Below are 18527 nucleotides of genomic sequence, written 5' to 3' on the forward strand. Positions count from 1 at the left end.
CATATGCGGGACTGTTGGTAATTTTAGGAGTTGCCTCATTAAATGAATTATGTGTGCAGAAATGAGTACTTGTAGTGTTGGAGTACTTTGAATGGCACAAAATCAATCAATTGCAACTGATGATGTGAAGCTTTCTGACAAGGTTCCCATGCAGGAACACAACAGTAGCTTGTCATGTTGCCTTACAGGCTGGCCTTGGAGGAGATTGCTTGATATTTTGACAAACAATATGGGGAAACGCCAAACATTGTTTTCCACTGTGGAGCAGTCAAAGTACCAGGTAGAACATAAATATCCCGCTCATTATCACTTCTATCCTGTTTGCACCCACAGATTTAGTGTTTCCACAATGAAAACCAGCTTTTATCGTAATAATTGCATACACAACTAATTTAAATAAAATGCTTTCAGGGTTCATACGTTTTTGAAAACACCTGGAAAAGTTTTGGAATTTGAAAAATTTGAAAAAATTCCAGACCTGGAAAGGTTTTGGAAACATTAAAAGACCCAGAAAGTTTTGGAAAAGTCAGTGTTGTTTTTTTGTTTTTTTTTAAACACAGCATAATATGTGATTAATAAATGTATTTCACGTCGTCCTAACCTCAACGTTCTATTCGGGGCGCGATATTACGAATCCCACTATGAACCACATACATTGTCATTCATTTTATTGTTAAACCTCTGAGGGGAAACTTGAACACAGATTTTTATTCTTATTGTATAATGTCGAATGACATTTTCAGGAATACATAGTCATGGAAATTTGCCAAAAAGTCATGAAAAAGTATTGGTTAAAGTGCGTATGAACCCTGTGCTTTGTATTAGTGATTGGACATTGAATGGTTCTACCGTGGGTGATTATAATAAAGTGGGTCATTATACCTGCCCAGGGGACTTTATCAGAAATAGTAACAGGACATGGTGGTGTATTCTAAAAGCTTGTTCCTTCCAGTGCAATCAGAAGAAAACATCACGCATAACACCCCGTACAAACAATATTTCAAATTATTCATGTACACACAAAACACAATTCATGCAGTGCTTTTGGAGCCAGTAAACAACGCTTCATTGACCCCAAGGGATACCACATACTATACATGTACATCTTCCTGTAGGGCAAAGGTCGGCATTTAAACTTAACTTCATTTTTCCTAAACAGTGTTTCCCATAACGATAACCTCCTCGTCAAGTTGAGGTGTATATAAAGATGTTACAAAAGAAGGAAAAAAAATCTTAAGCCAGTCCATTTTAGGACGGCTCAATATCCTTCCACTTCTTGTTTAAGTGTACTAAAAAGCTGTCCATTTTAAGTGTGAGCATTTCTGTTTCCTTTTGTGTTTCTTCTTCCAGTTTCAGAAGATCTGAGGTACCTAAATTAGTGTAAAAACAAACAACATCCAGGAACGTCTTTGCTGGTCTTTCAATCCATAGTAAAGGGGAAGAAAAACCAATCCAGCTAAAGTAAAAAAAAAAAAAAGTAAATGCTGATATTTTTATTTTTATTTTTTTTATCAGCCGTCTCAGTGAGTGCTTGTGACATTAGAAGATGAAAAACATGGACCCAGTTTTATTTGTTTCACTGTGATCTGTCCGGCACAATCTTGGACTCTCCGTTTGACTTCTGGGACAGATGCGTGGACACGGTGGCTGCCTGCACCACAGCTTTGAAGCTGCGCTTTCTCTTCTGGACGTTCTGCTCCGGGTGGAAGATGATGACGTAGACCTTGGGGATGTAGAGCATGCCCAGGGATACGGTGGCGCTCAGGCTCATGGACACTGTCAGGGTGGTGGTCTGGATGAACATCTGCAACAGAGCCACGGAAGGTCAGAATGATCCCTACTAAGGCTGATCGATTAATCAGTTTCAAATCGAAATCACGAGTTGAAAGAATGCGATTAGCTAGTCGTTAAGACGGCGATTAATCGACTGTGCAATATTTAGTTGAATGTTTGGTTTAACATTTTTTATTCCTCTTTCTATAATATTTACTGTTTTTTCAAAGGTAATGCTGGGATAACGTTACATATCACAGATTGTTTACGGAAATGTCCTATTTTCAGTGGATTTTTAATTTATTTTATATTACTTTATTTAATGTGGTCGTAGAAGGTGCAATATGTAGATGCTGCTATTAAACTGAGGCATATAAAAGTTAACAGGAAAGTACTGATATTTTATTATAACTTTAGCTTTTGTGATAAATGTTATGTGTTTGACTGTTTAATGTCCCATGCTTATTAAAAAGAAAAAATGTATTTCTGGTAATTCAGATCTATGTTCTCATCCTTGCATAAGAATATAGAGCCGTTTTGATGTGCTCTCATGTTATAATGCGCCATTAGCATTTATCTGTTACGCAGTGAATATTAAACTTTAGCTAAACTTTTTTTAATTTTATTTATAAAAACGCCAATGGAATCTGAATCGCAATATCTGACAGAAAAAAAATCACTCAGCCCTAATCCCTACACACACCTACGGTCACAGCTACTCAACAAATTATCGATTCATATCTGCTCATTATCCGTCCGTCCATTTGCATTTACGGTTTGGGTATATCATCTTATAGGTTGTCACAATGCAGTCTTTACCATTTTCATCTCAAAGCACAGGAGGCAGTGTTTTCCCCCTGATACATGATTTATAACCTGGTATATTTAGTCAGGAAATGAGGCACTATTTATGGGTTGACCATGTCTACTCCTCGCTGCTCTACCTCTTATTGCAAATCCAACAGTAATGAGAAGTGGCTTCTCCTGAGATCTGCCTCCAATAAGTAAAATGTACAAGTCATGAATAAATCAAGCCATATGGTCCATAAATAAGCAATATTTGTGCCATAAATAAGTCATACATTCTACTATCGTCAGCAGCAGCAAACATCCTGGTATCTCACAAGCTGATGTCCATACAGTATAGTTTATTTTATCATCTCTGGCGTGCTTTTCATCAGTTTCTCTTAGTGACCTCTCCATTTGTAAAAGGAGCTGTGGTGATTGTATGCATGTGTTTGGCCCGAGCCGAGCAGAGAGACTGGGTCAGGAACAGTTAACGGATGTTCCATATGTAAATACAGACATAAAGCAGGTAAATCATCTCCCTCACATGGTTTGTCTTACAAAGGATGGGAGGAGAATGGAAAACTATTTCCATAAGCCAGACAAAAGTTAGTGTCTATATTTAGCTATTTTTCTAAGTGGTGATTAATTGAATCAGATGGCTGAATTGGTCTATGAGGGGTCGCTACCGTCCCTCAGCTCATCTGACCTCCTTTCTTTCCCTCCTGTCCTTTTCTTAATTCACTTCATTTCCATACGGAGGAGGTGAAAAGACTTTGAAAGCACCTCGGGCTTTAATTCTTTAAGCCTGACTGATTCATAATACCGCTCTCTATTAGTCAAAGCATATCTCTATTTTTCCAAAAGCCTCATACTTTGTGACGGCAGAAATAGCCCACAGGCTAAATTAAACTCTCAGTATAGGGGAGGAAGGATGTCCTGTAAGTACAGCAGGAAGCAAATAGGATATGACAGGCAACAAACTCAGATTTTACTTTGAACATCTGTGGGATTCATTTACTCTCTTACTATTAGTGTGTGTTATTGTGTATTGCATAAAAATAATATTTTTGGATTTGCCTGACTATTTAAAATAGGATCCACAGAAAAGAGCCTCAGAGAAAATTCAATTTCCCCAAAAGGGATTAATAAAGTACTTCTTTTTCTTAAGTGACTGTGACAAAATGAATGTACTGATATTCATTTGACCATTAATTGTATAACAAAATGAGGGACTAAACTTTACAAAAGAATCTATTAACTGATCAATTAATAGATTAAACCATAAAGAAAATAACGATTATATTATATCATTATTATATTATATATCAAGAATGATAATTCAATTGTACCACCTTTAAAGTTGTTTATGCAGACACGTGGTAACACTGCCAAAACATTGAGGTGATGAGATGTGATGAGCTATTGTTTTAAGTGTTGGCACAGCGAGGCCTCAGAGTGCCCTGCTATGGGTGCTAAAACACCAACTGGTGATTCCAGATGAAAACTGAGAAAAGATTGCTTTCTTTTTTAAAACATTGCTGCAAAATATTTCCTGTTTGCCCCTTAAAGGTGCTGTAGGTAGGATTGGGAAGATCCAGGACTTAGCCAAAAAATTTGAACATCGACAACTTCTCAGTCCCTCCCCGTCTTTCCGCTAAAGCCCAAAACGGTCTCCTAAGCCCCTCCCCCCACAAGGGAGAATGAAGGCGTGTGCATGAGCAGTGATTGACACGCAGTTAGACACCCCCCCCCCTGGCCCTGATTGGTGCATCTGAACGAGCTGTGGATTTTTGCAAATCACACTACAGGCTGTAGGTGGAGCCAGAGGAGCTTCATGTAGTTCTACTGGAACGTAGGGTCAGTTTCAGCAAAAGTTAGTTTTATAAGTCTTACCTACTGCACCTTTAAAATGTGAATATATATATATATAATATCTTTGTATTTTTAACTGCTGGTGGGATAAAACGAGTCAGTTGAAAACCATATTACGCTTTGAGAAATTGCGATTGGCTTTTTTCACTATCCTCTGACATTTTATAAATACATTGATAAATTGGGAAAATAATCTGCAAATACATTTTTATTATATGTAATTTTTTTATGAATTTATTTGGGTGGCATTGTATTTTTTAAAGGTAGCAATATCACTATAAGAATACAACATTACAATAAACATCCTGCGTTCATGATTTTATTGCAAAATATGTACAAAATATACTTAAAGTATCCAACATAAAAGTAGTATTGTTGTTGTATAACAACATTGTATGTTATTAACACATGATATATGTTATATTATGGGATAGTTAGTACTGATACAATAATGTGTAAGCAGCATTTAATAGTTCAATTGGCTGAGGTGGAGCTAACTACTTTATATACTGTTGGGTAGTTCAGTCTGTAAATACATCATATTTTAGAAGTTGATCATGTTTTGTATTTCATCTAAGTAACTAGTAATTTCCTTGTGAATTGTAGTGGAGTAGAAGTATAAAGCAGTATAAAAACTAAAGTACTCAAGTAAAGTACAAGCGGTTGGTAATGCCTATAAAAATGTTAGATTTCCCACCTTCTCCGTAGACTGCGCTGTGCCAAAGAAGATAGGTACAAAGGCCAGCCAGATGATGCAGGTCGTGTACATGGTGAAGCCGATGGGTTTGGCCTCGTTGAAGGTCTCAGGAACTCCTCTGCTCTTGATAGCGTACACAGTGCAGGTGATCATCAGTACGATACTGTAGCTCAGACACAAGATGAGGGACAGGTCGGACATGTCACACTTAAGGACTCCGCGGGCAAACTCTGGGTTTGGGGGCTTCTGCTCCTCATAGTCGATGATGGTGTGAGGGGGCATCACACCAAACCAGATGAACACTCCGAGTAACTGCAGAGAAAGGAGCGTTAGTCAAGACCGCTACAAAGAATCTAGGTGATGTGTCTGTCAAAGAAGCATCAACATGCATACCTGCACTGAGATGAGTATAAAGGTGATAATAAGCTGAGAGGTGGGACTGATGAATTTCGGGGGCGTGACTGACTTCTTCCCCTGCTCGAAGATGCGGTAGATGCGGTTGGTCTTGGTGAGCATGGCAGAGTAGCTGATGCTCATGCCGAGCCCCAGCAGCAGCCTGCGGAAGGCGCACACGGCCACACTGGGCTCGGCTATCATGAGGAAGGTGATGAGGTAGATGAGGAAGATGCCCGTCAGCAACACGTAACTGAGCTCTCTGCCGGAGGCCCGAACAATGGGCGTGTCGTTGAAGCGGATGAAGGTGACGATGACTCCGGTGGTGGCCAGGATGCCCAGGATGGCCAGGAAGACGGGGATGATGGCCCAGGGAGAGCTCCACTCCAGCTTGACGATGGGCGTGATCCGGCAGCCTGTGCGGTTCTTTAAGGGCCTCATGTCAAAGGGGCACATGTCACAGGAGAACTCATCCAGCAGGTACTGGTAGCCATCGCAGAGCTCGCAGTGCCAGCAGCAGGGAACACCCTTCACCATCTTTTTCCTCTCTCCAGACTCACAGGGGAAACTGCATACCGACTCAGGGATATTACGATCACCACCTGACCACTGCATCTCCTCCGGCTAAGGTGGATGTACAAACAAACAAACATCTACTACAGATGAAATATGCTGCTGCCATTAAACTAGACACTGTCGGGTTAAGCCCAGTTTTAGCCACAAATATGTCGTCCCTGACAAATTTTAGCACATTGGTTGTCATTTCATGTGCAGTTTGAGTAGGGTCAAGAGTCACAACGCCTGATATACTGATATAATGATCAGGCTTCCGGATGATGAATTGGATATCTGATCAGAAATTGGCAACTGTCAAAAGATCCGTTATCAACCGTTTTCTGGTGTAGTGTTGTACATGTTGTGGCAGGAACTGTGGTCTTGAGACTGCTTTGATATAAAACTGCACTAGAACTGAACTGCATCTCCATATTTTTTTAAATTCTTCTTACTTTCCATTTATAATTGCAAAAAGCATGGCTTGCTTTCTCTCTTTTAGTCATTGAATTCCAAATTTCAAACAAGACAAGGAATTGTCAGTGGATTTAACCAACCAGGGGTTCCAAAGGAACCACAATCTAAGAGAAGAAGGGAAATGACACGTTGATGAATTATTTAGAAATAGTTTGACACTTTAGGAAAATTTGCTTTCTTGCTGAGAGTTAGCTGAGGAGATTAGTACCATTGTCATGTCTGTATGCTAACTATGTAGCTAGAGCCAGCAGCTAGTAAGCTTATCTTAGCATAAAGACTGGAAACAAGGAAACCGCTAGCATGACTCTTGCTAATTCCAGGAAGTTACTGCACCTGGTCAGGAAACAGTCTTGCACGTAACCCTCTGTAAAACCACAACTTGGCGTTTTAACACTGTTTCTTCTACGGATTAAAAAAAAAAAAAAAAAGATGTTAGTTAGAGGGCATTTGAGGTTCTGGCAGGCAGATTTTGTTACCTTTGGACAGAGCCAGACTAGCTGTTTTCCCTAGTTTCCCATCTCCGTGCTAAGCTAAGCTAACTGGCAGCTGGCTCTAATTATATGATTAGCGTAGACATGAGAGTGGTATCAATTTTCTCAAAATGTCTTACTTTTAGTAGAAGTTGAAGTAGTACCTCAAATGGAACAAAACCAAATATTTACATTGAGACGAAGGTGGTTGGTCCACTGGCCGATAACCTTGTAGCCGGGGTTGCTGACATTAGACAGTTGGTACTGGAAAATGTCGTAACGACCAGGAGCATCTCCATTCTCATTGAACATCACTCCAGTTCCTGCGCTGCCTGTTTAATGGAGACAGTTTTAATGACCTGTGCGCTATCAAAAAAAAAAAAGAGAAGTGAGTCAAAAGGGGAGGAAGAATTCAAGCTCTCTAGCTGTAAATATGCACCGCCATCTTTAGTGGCGGAGAAAACACCCACACGATGTTGAATACAGCTTCTGTTGATTTTCTTCAGTCCTGTGCAATCCTGTGAAAGCTGAGTGCAGGATGCTCTTTATTAAGGGCTCTCCTCCACACATACAGTCTTTCAGTGCACTCTGCTCTGTTGCCCTAATGTAATTGAATGTTCCTCTCAGGTCCCTGCAGGCACTCCATCAAAATCTTTCATACAAACCAAGGTCATCCAGCAGTAAATAGGATGCTTTCATAGAACACTTTTTATTTTTTTATTTTCTAAACTGTGACTTTTTTATGAAAGACGTGGATGAAAAGCAGGAGCATTGTGTATAGGGAAGAGCGAGGAGGCAGCCCTAGGGAGGTAGGGACGTGCTTTAAAGAAATGTGCTGTGTTCTGTAGCCAGGTACATTAGCAGAAACATCTCAAGGCTTCCGACTTCAGGCTGACCTCCCTTCTAATGTTTTCGTTTTTAAATGTGCTTCTTTTAAAACCTCTGCAGTGTCAGGGAGCAGCAGTGGAAAAGCAACATTTTTGCAAGCATCAATCTCAAATGTCACTTAGGGTTTCTCGTCCAGTTTGATGAAGGAAATTCAACTTTCTTGAATCCAAATCATCACACATGAGAAAGGAGACAAAAAACAGATTGAAAGTCAAAAGCTCACCATTGAAGTTGACAGAGTGAATGTATTGGAGCAGCATCTGTCCTTCCACAGGGTCCATCTTCTCGCAGACGCCCATGGAGCCAGGACACAGGTCCATGTGCATGCTGTGTAAGGCGTGGGCCATGGCGTACACAGCATCAATCACAAACTGCACTTTGCCCTCCTGTTCGTACTGAGAGTGTTGACTGATTCTTTCCTCACCTGACAGATGACAAAAGCGTTAAAAAATGAAGAGTCAACACTGCTCACAAACACAGAACGAAGATCAATTTAAAATTTCATTTTCAAGGATTTCCCCTGTACATTAAACTGTAGCATTCTTACCTGTACATTTTCTTCTACCAAGTTCATACTTTATGCCAGGGCGTGTAAGTTTGCACTTGAAGTCGTCCTCCCAGAATTCTGCAAACCAGATGTTTCTTCTGTTGTTTTCTAGAGATCTTGAAGTGAAGTACTGGTCGAACCCTGAATCATTTCACAAACCAGACCCCATTTAATATTTCATGAAAATGTCATGCGTGCTTTGAAACCACTGCACTCTGATTGTTATCAGTATACCAATAATCCTATTGTGCTGAAATCAGCAAATAAATACAATTCTTTTCACAATGGTTGTGACTCATTTTATTTAATGACTGTGAAAATATTACTAGCAGATTATCAAAACATCAATAATTTCCTTTATTTGTTGAATTAGTATTAGACTTATCTATTGTCAAATGTTGCAGGCTAGTGTAGATATTCCTATTTCATCCTTTGTTTAGAGTTAGACGTAATATTTTTGATTTAATAAATTTGCCCTACCATCAATAGAGGCTCTTTTGGGCAGGATGGTGACAGCACCCTCAGCCACATCCTCTTGGTCTTGAATGGGGGAGTTTTTGGCTCCCCAACTGTCGGAGCCAACAAACAGAAAGTGGCCTGTCAGGTTGGCCGTTTTGGCACTCTGCAACACCCGTCTGAAAGAGAACAGATCATACTTTATCACACACTTTCCACTTTAATTCTCTGCTGGAGACCAAGTGTGATTATCAAACCGAATTCTTGACAATTAAATATAAAACACTTATCATCTGGCTGATTTCCTTTCTCTAATATGACGGGCAGTAGGGTTGTTCAATTAATTGAAATTTTAATCATGATTACGATTTGGGGTCCTAATAATCACAAAAACAGAGTAATCGAGAAAAACTATTATTTTGCACATTACGTTTTGAAGATTAACTCTTATGGTGTTCTGAATGGAGAAAAAAAAATTCAAATGGGAAAAGTATTAATGTAAATTTCACAGTTTTTAGTGTTTTCACTGTTGATTTGTTTAACTGTGTGTATGTTTTTTAAGTTCAATAATTGCAACATATTTCCAAAAGACAATTAGTAACTTTATTAAATAATGTGTGATTTCAATATTGACCAAAATAATCGTGATTATGATTTTTTTCCATAATTGAGCAGGCCTAACGTGCAGCAGAGCTTGACTCACTTGATGTCATCCTCATTTGCAAAGATGATTACCCCACGAGCATTAGAGGTCTCCATCAGCCTCTTGATGATCTTCTCAAACTCCCCTGGTCTGGGCTCTCTGGGAATCTTTATGGACTGTGCAATACACAGCCCACCTGTGTCAGAGATATTGGAAATGCATTGGCTTTGCTGTACATCCCAGTTTTCTCCCCTCACTGCACAGTTAAATAAGTATATAATACTTATAAGTAATACCATAACTGAAACATTAAAAAGTGAATTATAGATTACTAAAAGGACTATATAGAATATAATGACATTACTTAGACATTCATGTTTCCCTTCTCAGTCAGTCTAATTAGCAAATGTTAGCATGCTAATACGCTAAACTAAGATAGTTGACATGGTAAACAATATATCTGCTAAGCATCAGCTTTGTCATTGTGAGCATGTTGGCTTGCTGCAGTTAGCATTTAGCTCATAGCACCACTTTGCCTCAGTACAGCCTCTCAGAGCTAACATAGATGTAGACTATTAGTTTCTAGATGAATAGCTTCAGACCTAAGCTTAATAATTCTGTAAGCCAGGCATAGTAAATTATTACATTGAGTAATACCAATAAATACTACAATACTAAGAGTCTACAGCCACACTAGCAGCTTTGAGACTTGGTAACGTCAGCATGAAGACTTGGTAATGTCAGCATGCTATGCTAACGATGACAATGCTAACATGCTGATGTTTAGCAGGTAGGCTATCATGTTGACCATGTTCACCGACTTAGTTTAGCCTGTTAGCTTGCTAACATTTAGTGCTATTTAGCACCGTCTGGCTCAACGGAAGTGCATTTCCAAGATAAAGCCTGACATCCGGCGCGTGGCTCATGTACAGGATGTCCGCTCTCTGTCTGTGTATTCATTCTCAAAATCCCTTGGCTATGGGAAATGGCAACAGCTTTCGAGCTAGCAAGCCACATGCTGAAAACGGAGTGTCTTTACGGCATTTACTATTTAACTGGGATATTTTGAGACCGATTGGCAGGATTGCTATCCGAAGTACACTGGTGAGAGCAAATTACGTTTAACCACATGTCCTGCTAATTTAAATAGCTCACGTTACTGTATTTGATTAACTGTTTTGTGTGAGCAACTTCATTTCATATTGTATGTGGCGTTTTCTTATGCGGGTTGCAAATGTTCCACCAAAACAAGTTCCTTCCCGAGATTATTTTGCAGAGCCACTGTCGCTGCGCCAGGAACTTAGCGCCAGGAACAACCCAGAGCATTTTTTTTCTCCTTTCCAATAATGTATGTGTGGTGTAGCCAACCCTTATTCCATAGTGCTGTGGAGATAATTAGCACTAAACACAAATTATAGCTGATGGGAATGTCAGTTTTGGAGGAATTGGTCATAAACCAAAATAATGGAAATTGAATGTTTACCTTGAGATGGTGTTAAATGAAAAGTCAGGAGTTGACTAAAGTTGTTAGCTACAATTCATTCTGAGGGTACCAAATTCCATGGCCGTTCATTGAATAATAATAATAATAATAATAATAATAATAATAGAGGCATACTCAAAACCACAAATTTCATAGTGGCACTAGGGGAAAGGTCAGGGGATTAGGATCCTCTGGTTGCCACAACCGCAGTTGCTGTCAACTGTCCAGCATTGTCAATTATTGATATGCAGTGTGTGTAAGATACTAACTGAATACTGAAACCTGAACCCTAGTAACATCATTGAGCTTTTAAACCCATATGAGGTAGTGACTTCTGTTTGCCCTGTTAGTTCTTGTGTATTAAAGGATTTGCGTTTCCTATTTTAGTCTTTTAATGAGTGAGAACAACACGTCTTGTTAAATGAGTAATTGTCCCAGCAGGGAATTCACATTCATACAGCCAAACACAAAACCTGCTTCTCTGGATATCTGGAGGAAGGCGTCTACACCGCTCTCTCCATAGTTGCCCTCGGAGGCCAGCGTGGAGACGTAGTTCCAGCCCATGGCTTTGACTATGTCCACCATGGCCTGGGCCTGGTAGGAGTCAGGAGGCACCACACGGGAGAAGAACTCATAGCGGCTCTTGTCACTCAGCTCCGGGGCAGTGGAGGCATAACTGATCTGGGGGATCTGAGACACAAGGATGGGTCAGTGATGACGAAAGAGTCAAATCAAGGGGAAGACATGAGCAGCACAATTAGGCCAATATTTTATACCAAAGATTAAAAAAAGCACTAGAAGAGGCAGTGAACCATATCAGAGGATGATGCACCACTGACTCACAGACACAACCTTAAAACTAAATGGACCCCTTCCACGTTAATACTAACAAGTAGTAGATAAAAATCCTAAAATTGGACTATCATAGAGAGCGATTATCTCCTGAACAGCCTGTGTTCTCAGTAATTCTCAGAACTGAGGCAACTTCACTGTGCGATCTGCCCAGAGCTGGTCTGTGATAAGGATGTGGACAACGTGAAATACAGATGGTAGGAACCACAGCTGTAAAAGCATTTGTTTGGGAGGAAAAAAGGATGAGAAGATTAATTTACTGGTGTGCTACTTCTTTAATGACACAGTTTATGTCGACAGCCTCAACCCTGACCCTGCTAATGCTAGTCTCCCAGCGTGGCTTAACGCTGGGCCCTCTGGAGCGGACGAGCAGAGAAAGGTAGACACAAGGGGGTAGTGAAGGGAGAAGGAGAGAGGAGAGAGATAACCATTTCACAGATTATCTGGAAGGATTATAGGGGTTTTAGTCAAATTACGTTAAGCACAGAGGGAGAGACAGAGATCAAGAGACTAGAAAAAGGTTAGCATTTCTCAGCTGTAAACCATACAATATATTTAATTCTGATGGCCACATGCAGCTTCAATTTGCTGTGTGTTAACCCTGTCAAGCTCAAATTTACTGGTCGCCCTCCATTTTACTGACCACATCCTCAGCCAGGTGTGACCTTTCTCCAAAAAAACATTATTCTGTCATTGTGTTTAACAAGTTCTTTAAGTGACATGTGACATCAGTGTCCAAACAAGACTGTGTCAGCAAGGAGGTTCAATTGTTTGTATTTGTAATGAACAAGACAAAACGTAATCCTCTCCAAAATAATCCCATAGAAGCATCTGCACCAGTTCACTTTCTTAAATCAATGAGCCGTATCAGTAACATAAGTATCCACTCCTCACTATCAGTAAATGATTGAAACTGTCCAAGATATTCCAGAATCAAGCCAAGAAAATATGATTGTGGTTTAGCCCTGACTTACAGTAAGTTTCTGGTTAAACTTCACTAACTTAGCCTGCAAACACTTCTGTTTCTTGCAGGTACAAGATAAAGATGTTATGACAAGCATGAATTTGTTGGTGATCGTCAAGAGTATTGGATGATACTTAATACATTGCAACGTTATAAATAGGCTTACAACTAATAATTATTGTATAATGTTAAAACCCAAAGATATTCAATTTACGGCAGCAAATCCTCAAATTTAAAATGCTGTAATAGTAATCAGTTAATAATCTGTTGATCAACTAAACATTTCAGCCTTAACTGGTAATTTCTTAAAGGTTTTGTAAGAAAATGCCTTGTGTTAATATACTGTTGGACCTACTGTATATTGTGTTATTTAACACAATATACAATATACAATACACAATACAGAATTTTTTTTGGAGTAAAATTCAAATATAATAATAATAATATAATATAATATGATACACACCATCAATTATACATTATATTATATAAAATGCCCTACTCCTACAATACAGTTTTCACTTATTGCAAAAAAGAAATAGGCAACATAATACAGCATGTGTGGTAGCTTCTGCTTATGTCAACGTATAGTGAACATCAGTCTAGAAGTATCCGCGGCACGGAGAGCAGCACATATGGACAGTAGGAGGAAACATACCATCATCCAGGCTACAAGTTGCTATTATCCTAGAACCAATGTCATCCCCCTGCCCTGATGCTCTATTTTCAGCCCAGGGTCCTGAGCTGCTGAGAGGGGCTTAGTGGAGGGTGGGATCTATAATTCTGTAGTTAACATCTGCCCTGTATACAGGCTACCCTTTCTTGGCTCTCAAATCAACAATCCTCCTTACTATAAAGAATGTGGTACCAGCGGCCAGGTTAGCTCAGTTGGTAGAGCAGGTGCACATATATGGAGGTTTACTCCTCGACGCTGCAGGTTTGACTCTGACCTGCGGCCCTTTGCTGCATGTCATTTCCCCTCTCTCTCCCCTTCTGTGTCTTCATCTGTCCTGAGGAAATAAAGGCCTAAAATGCCCAAAAAAACTAATCTTTAAAAACATTAAATAAAATGAATGCCGTACCAACTCTGCTTTCATTTTTTTTTAAATAAAACAAATTTGGCCAGTTTGACCCAGACTAGTGTTGATTTTTAGACATTTCTAGATTCTTGGCAGGCAAGGTCAGAACATGACATAATGTGGGATTTCCACAGACTCAATGTCCTATCGCTATAAGCAGTGTAATCACTTGTCAAAGGTCAATTATCTGTAAAAGAAGGGGAAAAAACTACAATGACCACATAACACAGATTAGCCTGTGGAGGCCACCTATGATAATGGATTCAAAATCCTATGAAGCAGAGACTCAGTCAAATTATTCATTCCATTAATTTCAAATGACTTATTTCAAAATCATATCAGGTGAAACAAATGTGTGCTGAATGTGTCTATACAGCAGCAATAAGGCCATATGTATAATAGTATCAACCAAAATATCCAATGAGATGATTTTATTAAATGTGAGGAGTACTCTTAATTAGGTTTGTAAAATCCATAAGCGAAATGCAATTAAACCTCAGTCACCGTGTTCATGCTACAGAATGAAGACTAAACTTAACTAGAAAATGCATTTCCTGCAGAAAATGCGTGTGATTGCTGAATAGCAAAATTGCTAATGCTAAACTGGATTAATAGCTTCAATCTGTAAGAAGTTGAAGTAGTGAGAATAGTTGTGGGAATTGTTTTAATTGGTATGAATTTCATTGACCAGTTGAATAACACCACTGATGTAAAAAAAAAAAATGGAATAATTGAAGTGAAAATATATATATATATTTTTTAAAGCTAATGCTAAAGCTAAACTGGATGGTAACACTTGAAGGTATCTACATAAGAGTGACATGACACAGTCATGACACATGAACCCTAACGCTAACCATAACCATAACTTGTCATGACAAAAACCGAATGACACTAAAAAAAAGCGTTACGTTTCTGACTTGTTTATAATGTTTATGACACGTTCATGACAGTGTCATGTCAATCTTATGTAGATACCTTCAAGTAAAGTGTAACCTAATATAGCTTTAAAATTTGAATAATAGCCATATTGTATGAAAGTTGTAGGTGTTACAACAGTGGCACAGCAGTAGCAAGCGAGCGACATATTACCGTCTGTAGTTGCAATTTGACGAAAATGCTGCGTTCTACTTCCTAATCAGTGGCCATGTTTGTAAGCACAGAGGAGATCACTTTGATCGCTGATGTTTCTAATCAGCTAACAATCTATCACCTGTGTCAAACTGCTGCCATTAAGGGACACTGACCTGTGAAAGAAAGGTTCAGACAGCCTAAACTATAGGTGGCATAAGTGAAATGACCTCATCTTCAACCTTTGGGAACGTATTGATATAAAATGTATGTGGAAAAATCAAAAATGTGGGCATATCAGCGATTCAAAACAGTGGTTCGCTGTGCCTTTGCGTGGAAATGTCAAGGATGTTTAACATGGGCAGCGAATGGAGGAAGATTTGGAACTGTTGTCATTTGGAAGCTCACCAAGCAAAATGTAGAAGTCCTATTGGCTGAAAGTAGACAAGCATACCTACGTTTTGATGTATGTATGTTATATGGCAAGGAAAAATTGTGGGTGTTAGATCAAGTTATAGAGAAGGGACTAAGATGATTTTTTTATGATAGGCTCCGTGTTCTGGCAATGATGTCACCCACTGTAAGTCACGCAATACACACCCATTATAAACTTCCTGAAAGGAACACTAAACTTAAACTTAGTTTTCACAAAATTAAATATATCAAACTGCTAAGATAGAGCCTAATAGCTGATTTCTTTGTAAATGGTTTAAAGTTTTATTGGTGTCTGTAGGTGAAAGTATGAAGTAGGAGATAGATTTTGAAGTAGAAGAGGATTTGAAGCCTGCTCTCATTGACTTTAATTGCAGAAATGCTGAAGAAGTTCCATCATGTGCTTAAAGAGCTGAACATTTTGATATTTGAATGTTTTTTTTGTAGCTAAACGTGTGCAGAAGTTAGAGGTGACCAAAGAAAGTTGAAGAATGGAATAACAATACTGTGAACGATGGCCCATTCATTATCTAAGAGTGGATAAAATGATTAATTAAATAAGACTGTTGTGTGCTCCTGCACATTTTAACTAGATCAGCAGTGAGCTAATTTAACAGTATGAGCATGAACAAGTAAGTTCATTAAAATAGAATCATTAGCTAGTTTGAGCCATACGTCTATATCAGTATGTCTGTATTTGTATGTTCAGACACATGATAAGTACTCTTTCTGAGCACAGCTGGTCACTGATATCACTAAACGATGTTCAAAACTAAACATCGAAAATATAAGTGATGTATTCCAGAAAGTTGCACACTTTTTGGCACAGTATCTCTATAGTTTGAAGGTCATTGACTAACTGTTTTAGTTTGTGACGCATTAAATTGATGCAATGCCACTTGTGACCCCTAATCACTTATTTCATTTGAAAGGTTTTTGAGAATTGAAAGTATCCAAAATATATATACTTTTCTTTTTTTTTGATTTATGGCAGATGCATGGTATTCCTGCCAGACACAGACTAGAGAGACAGGAAACACAGGGCTGTAATCAAACTGGTAATGGTTCAGTTATGTGGTACATGTCTTAACCATGCAACCAAAAGGATGCCCCAAATATCTAGCATTTCAAATATAAAAATAACAGAATATATAAGGTTTTCTTTTTTAAAGCATAACTTTTATATATAATAATATATATAATAACCTTAATTATCTTTGGCCCCCTCAGATTTATCTGGGGCCAATTGGGGGATCCTAGCCCCCAGGTTGGGAGCCACTGCTTTAACTCGCATGCTTCTATTTTCTCCTTTGTGAATAGATTAAAAACCCAGTAAGGGATAATGACTTTCACCTGGATTCACCACATCAGCTTACTTACTGAAAGAGGAACTGTCCCAAATATTTAGCCCTTTCAGTGTTTAATGAAGAGAGATAGTGAAAACTCACCGAAAACAATCTGAGCACATTGGCCACCATGATGGACACCGAGCTGCCAGATGCCCCAATCACCCCGACCACCCTCTCGGGTTTGGGGATGATGGGAGGCTCTCCATTTGAGCAGCGCACATCTGAGGTGTCCTTCTGGATGAGGGCCTGGACAAAGGTGAGCGACTGCTCTAGGGCGTAGGTGTCTCTGGAGCAGGTGTCCAAGATCCGGGCCCCCAGAGTGATGTTAGGCAGAAGGTCCGGGTCGCTGTTTATCTGGTCCAAGGCGTAAAGCATGGCCTCCAATCGATGGATCCCCTTTTCTCTCTTGATCTCCCCGCAGGGCACACCAGCAGGCCCCCGAGAGTGCACCGGGAACAGCCCGCCCAAGGTGATGTCGCCATCAATTTTGATGGACTGGGGCTGGGTGCCCTGCTGGGCCCAAGAGCCCGGGCTGATACCCACCAGGAGCACCCACATCAGCTGAAGCCATGTTTGGTATGTGAAAGGTGAACTGAGCCAGCAGCACCGATGGGATGAGCGGGCCTCTGATGTCATTATGATGACCAGCAGAGGTACTGACAGGACCAGGCCACTCCCTCTACCTTTGACACCTGAGGGCAGTCAGAGAGGTCTGATTAGCATCCCATCATAATGATCAATATGAAGACAACGGCTGCAAACTGTCAAACTACTATTGCTGTTCATCTACCTGGTTCTTTGTGTTTATATATGTTTGGTCTGTCACATCAGTGAAGCTATGTGACTGTGTTAAATATTTAAATACAACGTGCATTTTTAATGGTTACAACCTAAAAATGAAACATTTGTGATTCACATTGTCTTGTAATTTTGTATGACAGGTTTGGTATCGTAGGAGACTTAAGATCTTGAATACAATTTGAAAGTTTTTATAGTTTTTCAGTTTTGTGCTTTTTGAACATTGCATGTTAATGCTAAAATGATCCATATCAGATAACAAAATGTATAAATGCAGAGAGCCCACTAGAATATTGGTAAGATTATGCTGCAATCTGTTTTGGCGCTTAGGTCCAAACTAAGAAAACGTATATAAAAAAAGCTATATATGTATACACCATTTAAAAAAATCTGCAGCTGAGGAGAAGACTTTACACGGCATGCAGGATAACACAGAGTAAATATTGGAAGCTTTTATCACAGAGAGCTGAGAGCTGATGATGGAAAGCACTATAAATTCTGCAAAACAGAAAACATCAACTGAACTGTCGCAGAATTTCATGCTCCAAAAGTTGGAGCAGTTTAATTTTATCTGCCTGAAGATCATTGACCAAACCCACATTGAACAAGTTGGCTAAACATCCACCAGACTGTAAAAGTAAATCATTAAGAGTGTAAATATATTTAATGTTTCCAGGCAAAATTTGGACACTAGAAAATATTTATTATGGTGTAACTTCATTTTGTTAAAATGTTAGTATTAAATCCAAATTTCTAATATAAATTAAATCAAAAATAACAGTTTCAATGCTCTTTCAAATTGCATTACATACTTATATCCATACTTAAACTCCTATTTATGATGTCATCTTTCTTTTTTTCTGCAGTGTCAAGTTGAATTCATAGAAATTAAGTAAGTGGAAAGATTCTCAAAATAAGAGCATAATGTAAATGAGCATAAAT

General features: G+C 39.1%; 1 protein-coding gene across 1 annotated transcript; it reads right to left on the bottom strand.

Moving 5' to 3' along the window:
• Positions 1 to 538: 538 nt before the first annotated feature.
• On the bottom strand, positions 539 to 17474 carry grm6b (glutamate receptor, metabotropic 6b). Its single transcript, XM_078247791.1, has 10 exons — positions 16887 to 17474; positions 11514 to 11730; positions 9618 to 9753; positions 8939 to 9093; positions 8459 to 8599; positions 8135 to 8335; positions 7216 to 7355; positions 5525 to 6148; positions 5132 to 5443; positions 539 to 1804 (listed from the first exon to the last, which is right to left on the bottom strand). Exons 1-10 carry the CDS (start codon positions 17421 to 17423, stop codon positions 1577 to 1579), a joined length of 2691 nt encoding a protein of 896 aa, XP_078103917.1. The 5' UTR covers positions 17424 to 17474; the 3' UTR covers positions 539 to 1576.
• Between the last annotated feature and the right edge of the window lie 1053 nt (positions 17475 to 18527).

The sequence above is a fragment of the Sander vitreus genome, chromosome 4 (assembly GCF_031162955.1).
Source record: "Sander vitreus isolate 19-12246 chromosome 4, sanVit1, whole genome shotgun sequence".
NCBI classification, from domain to species: domain Eukaryota; kingdom Metazoa; phylum Chordata; class Actinopteri; order Perciformes; family Percidae; genus Sander; species Sander vitreus.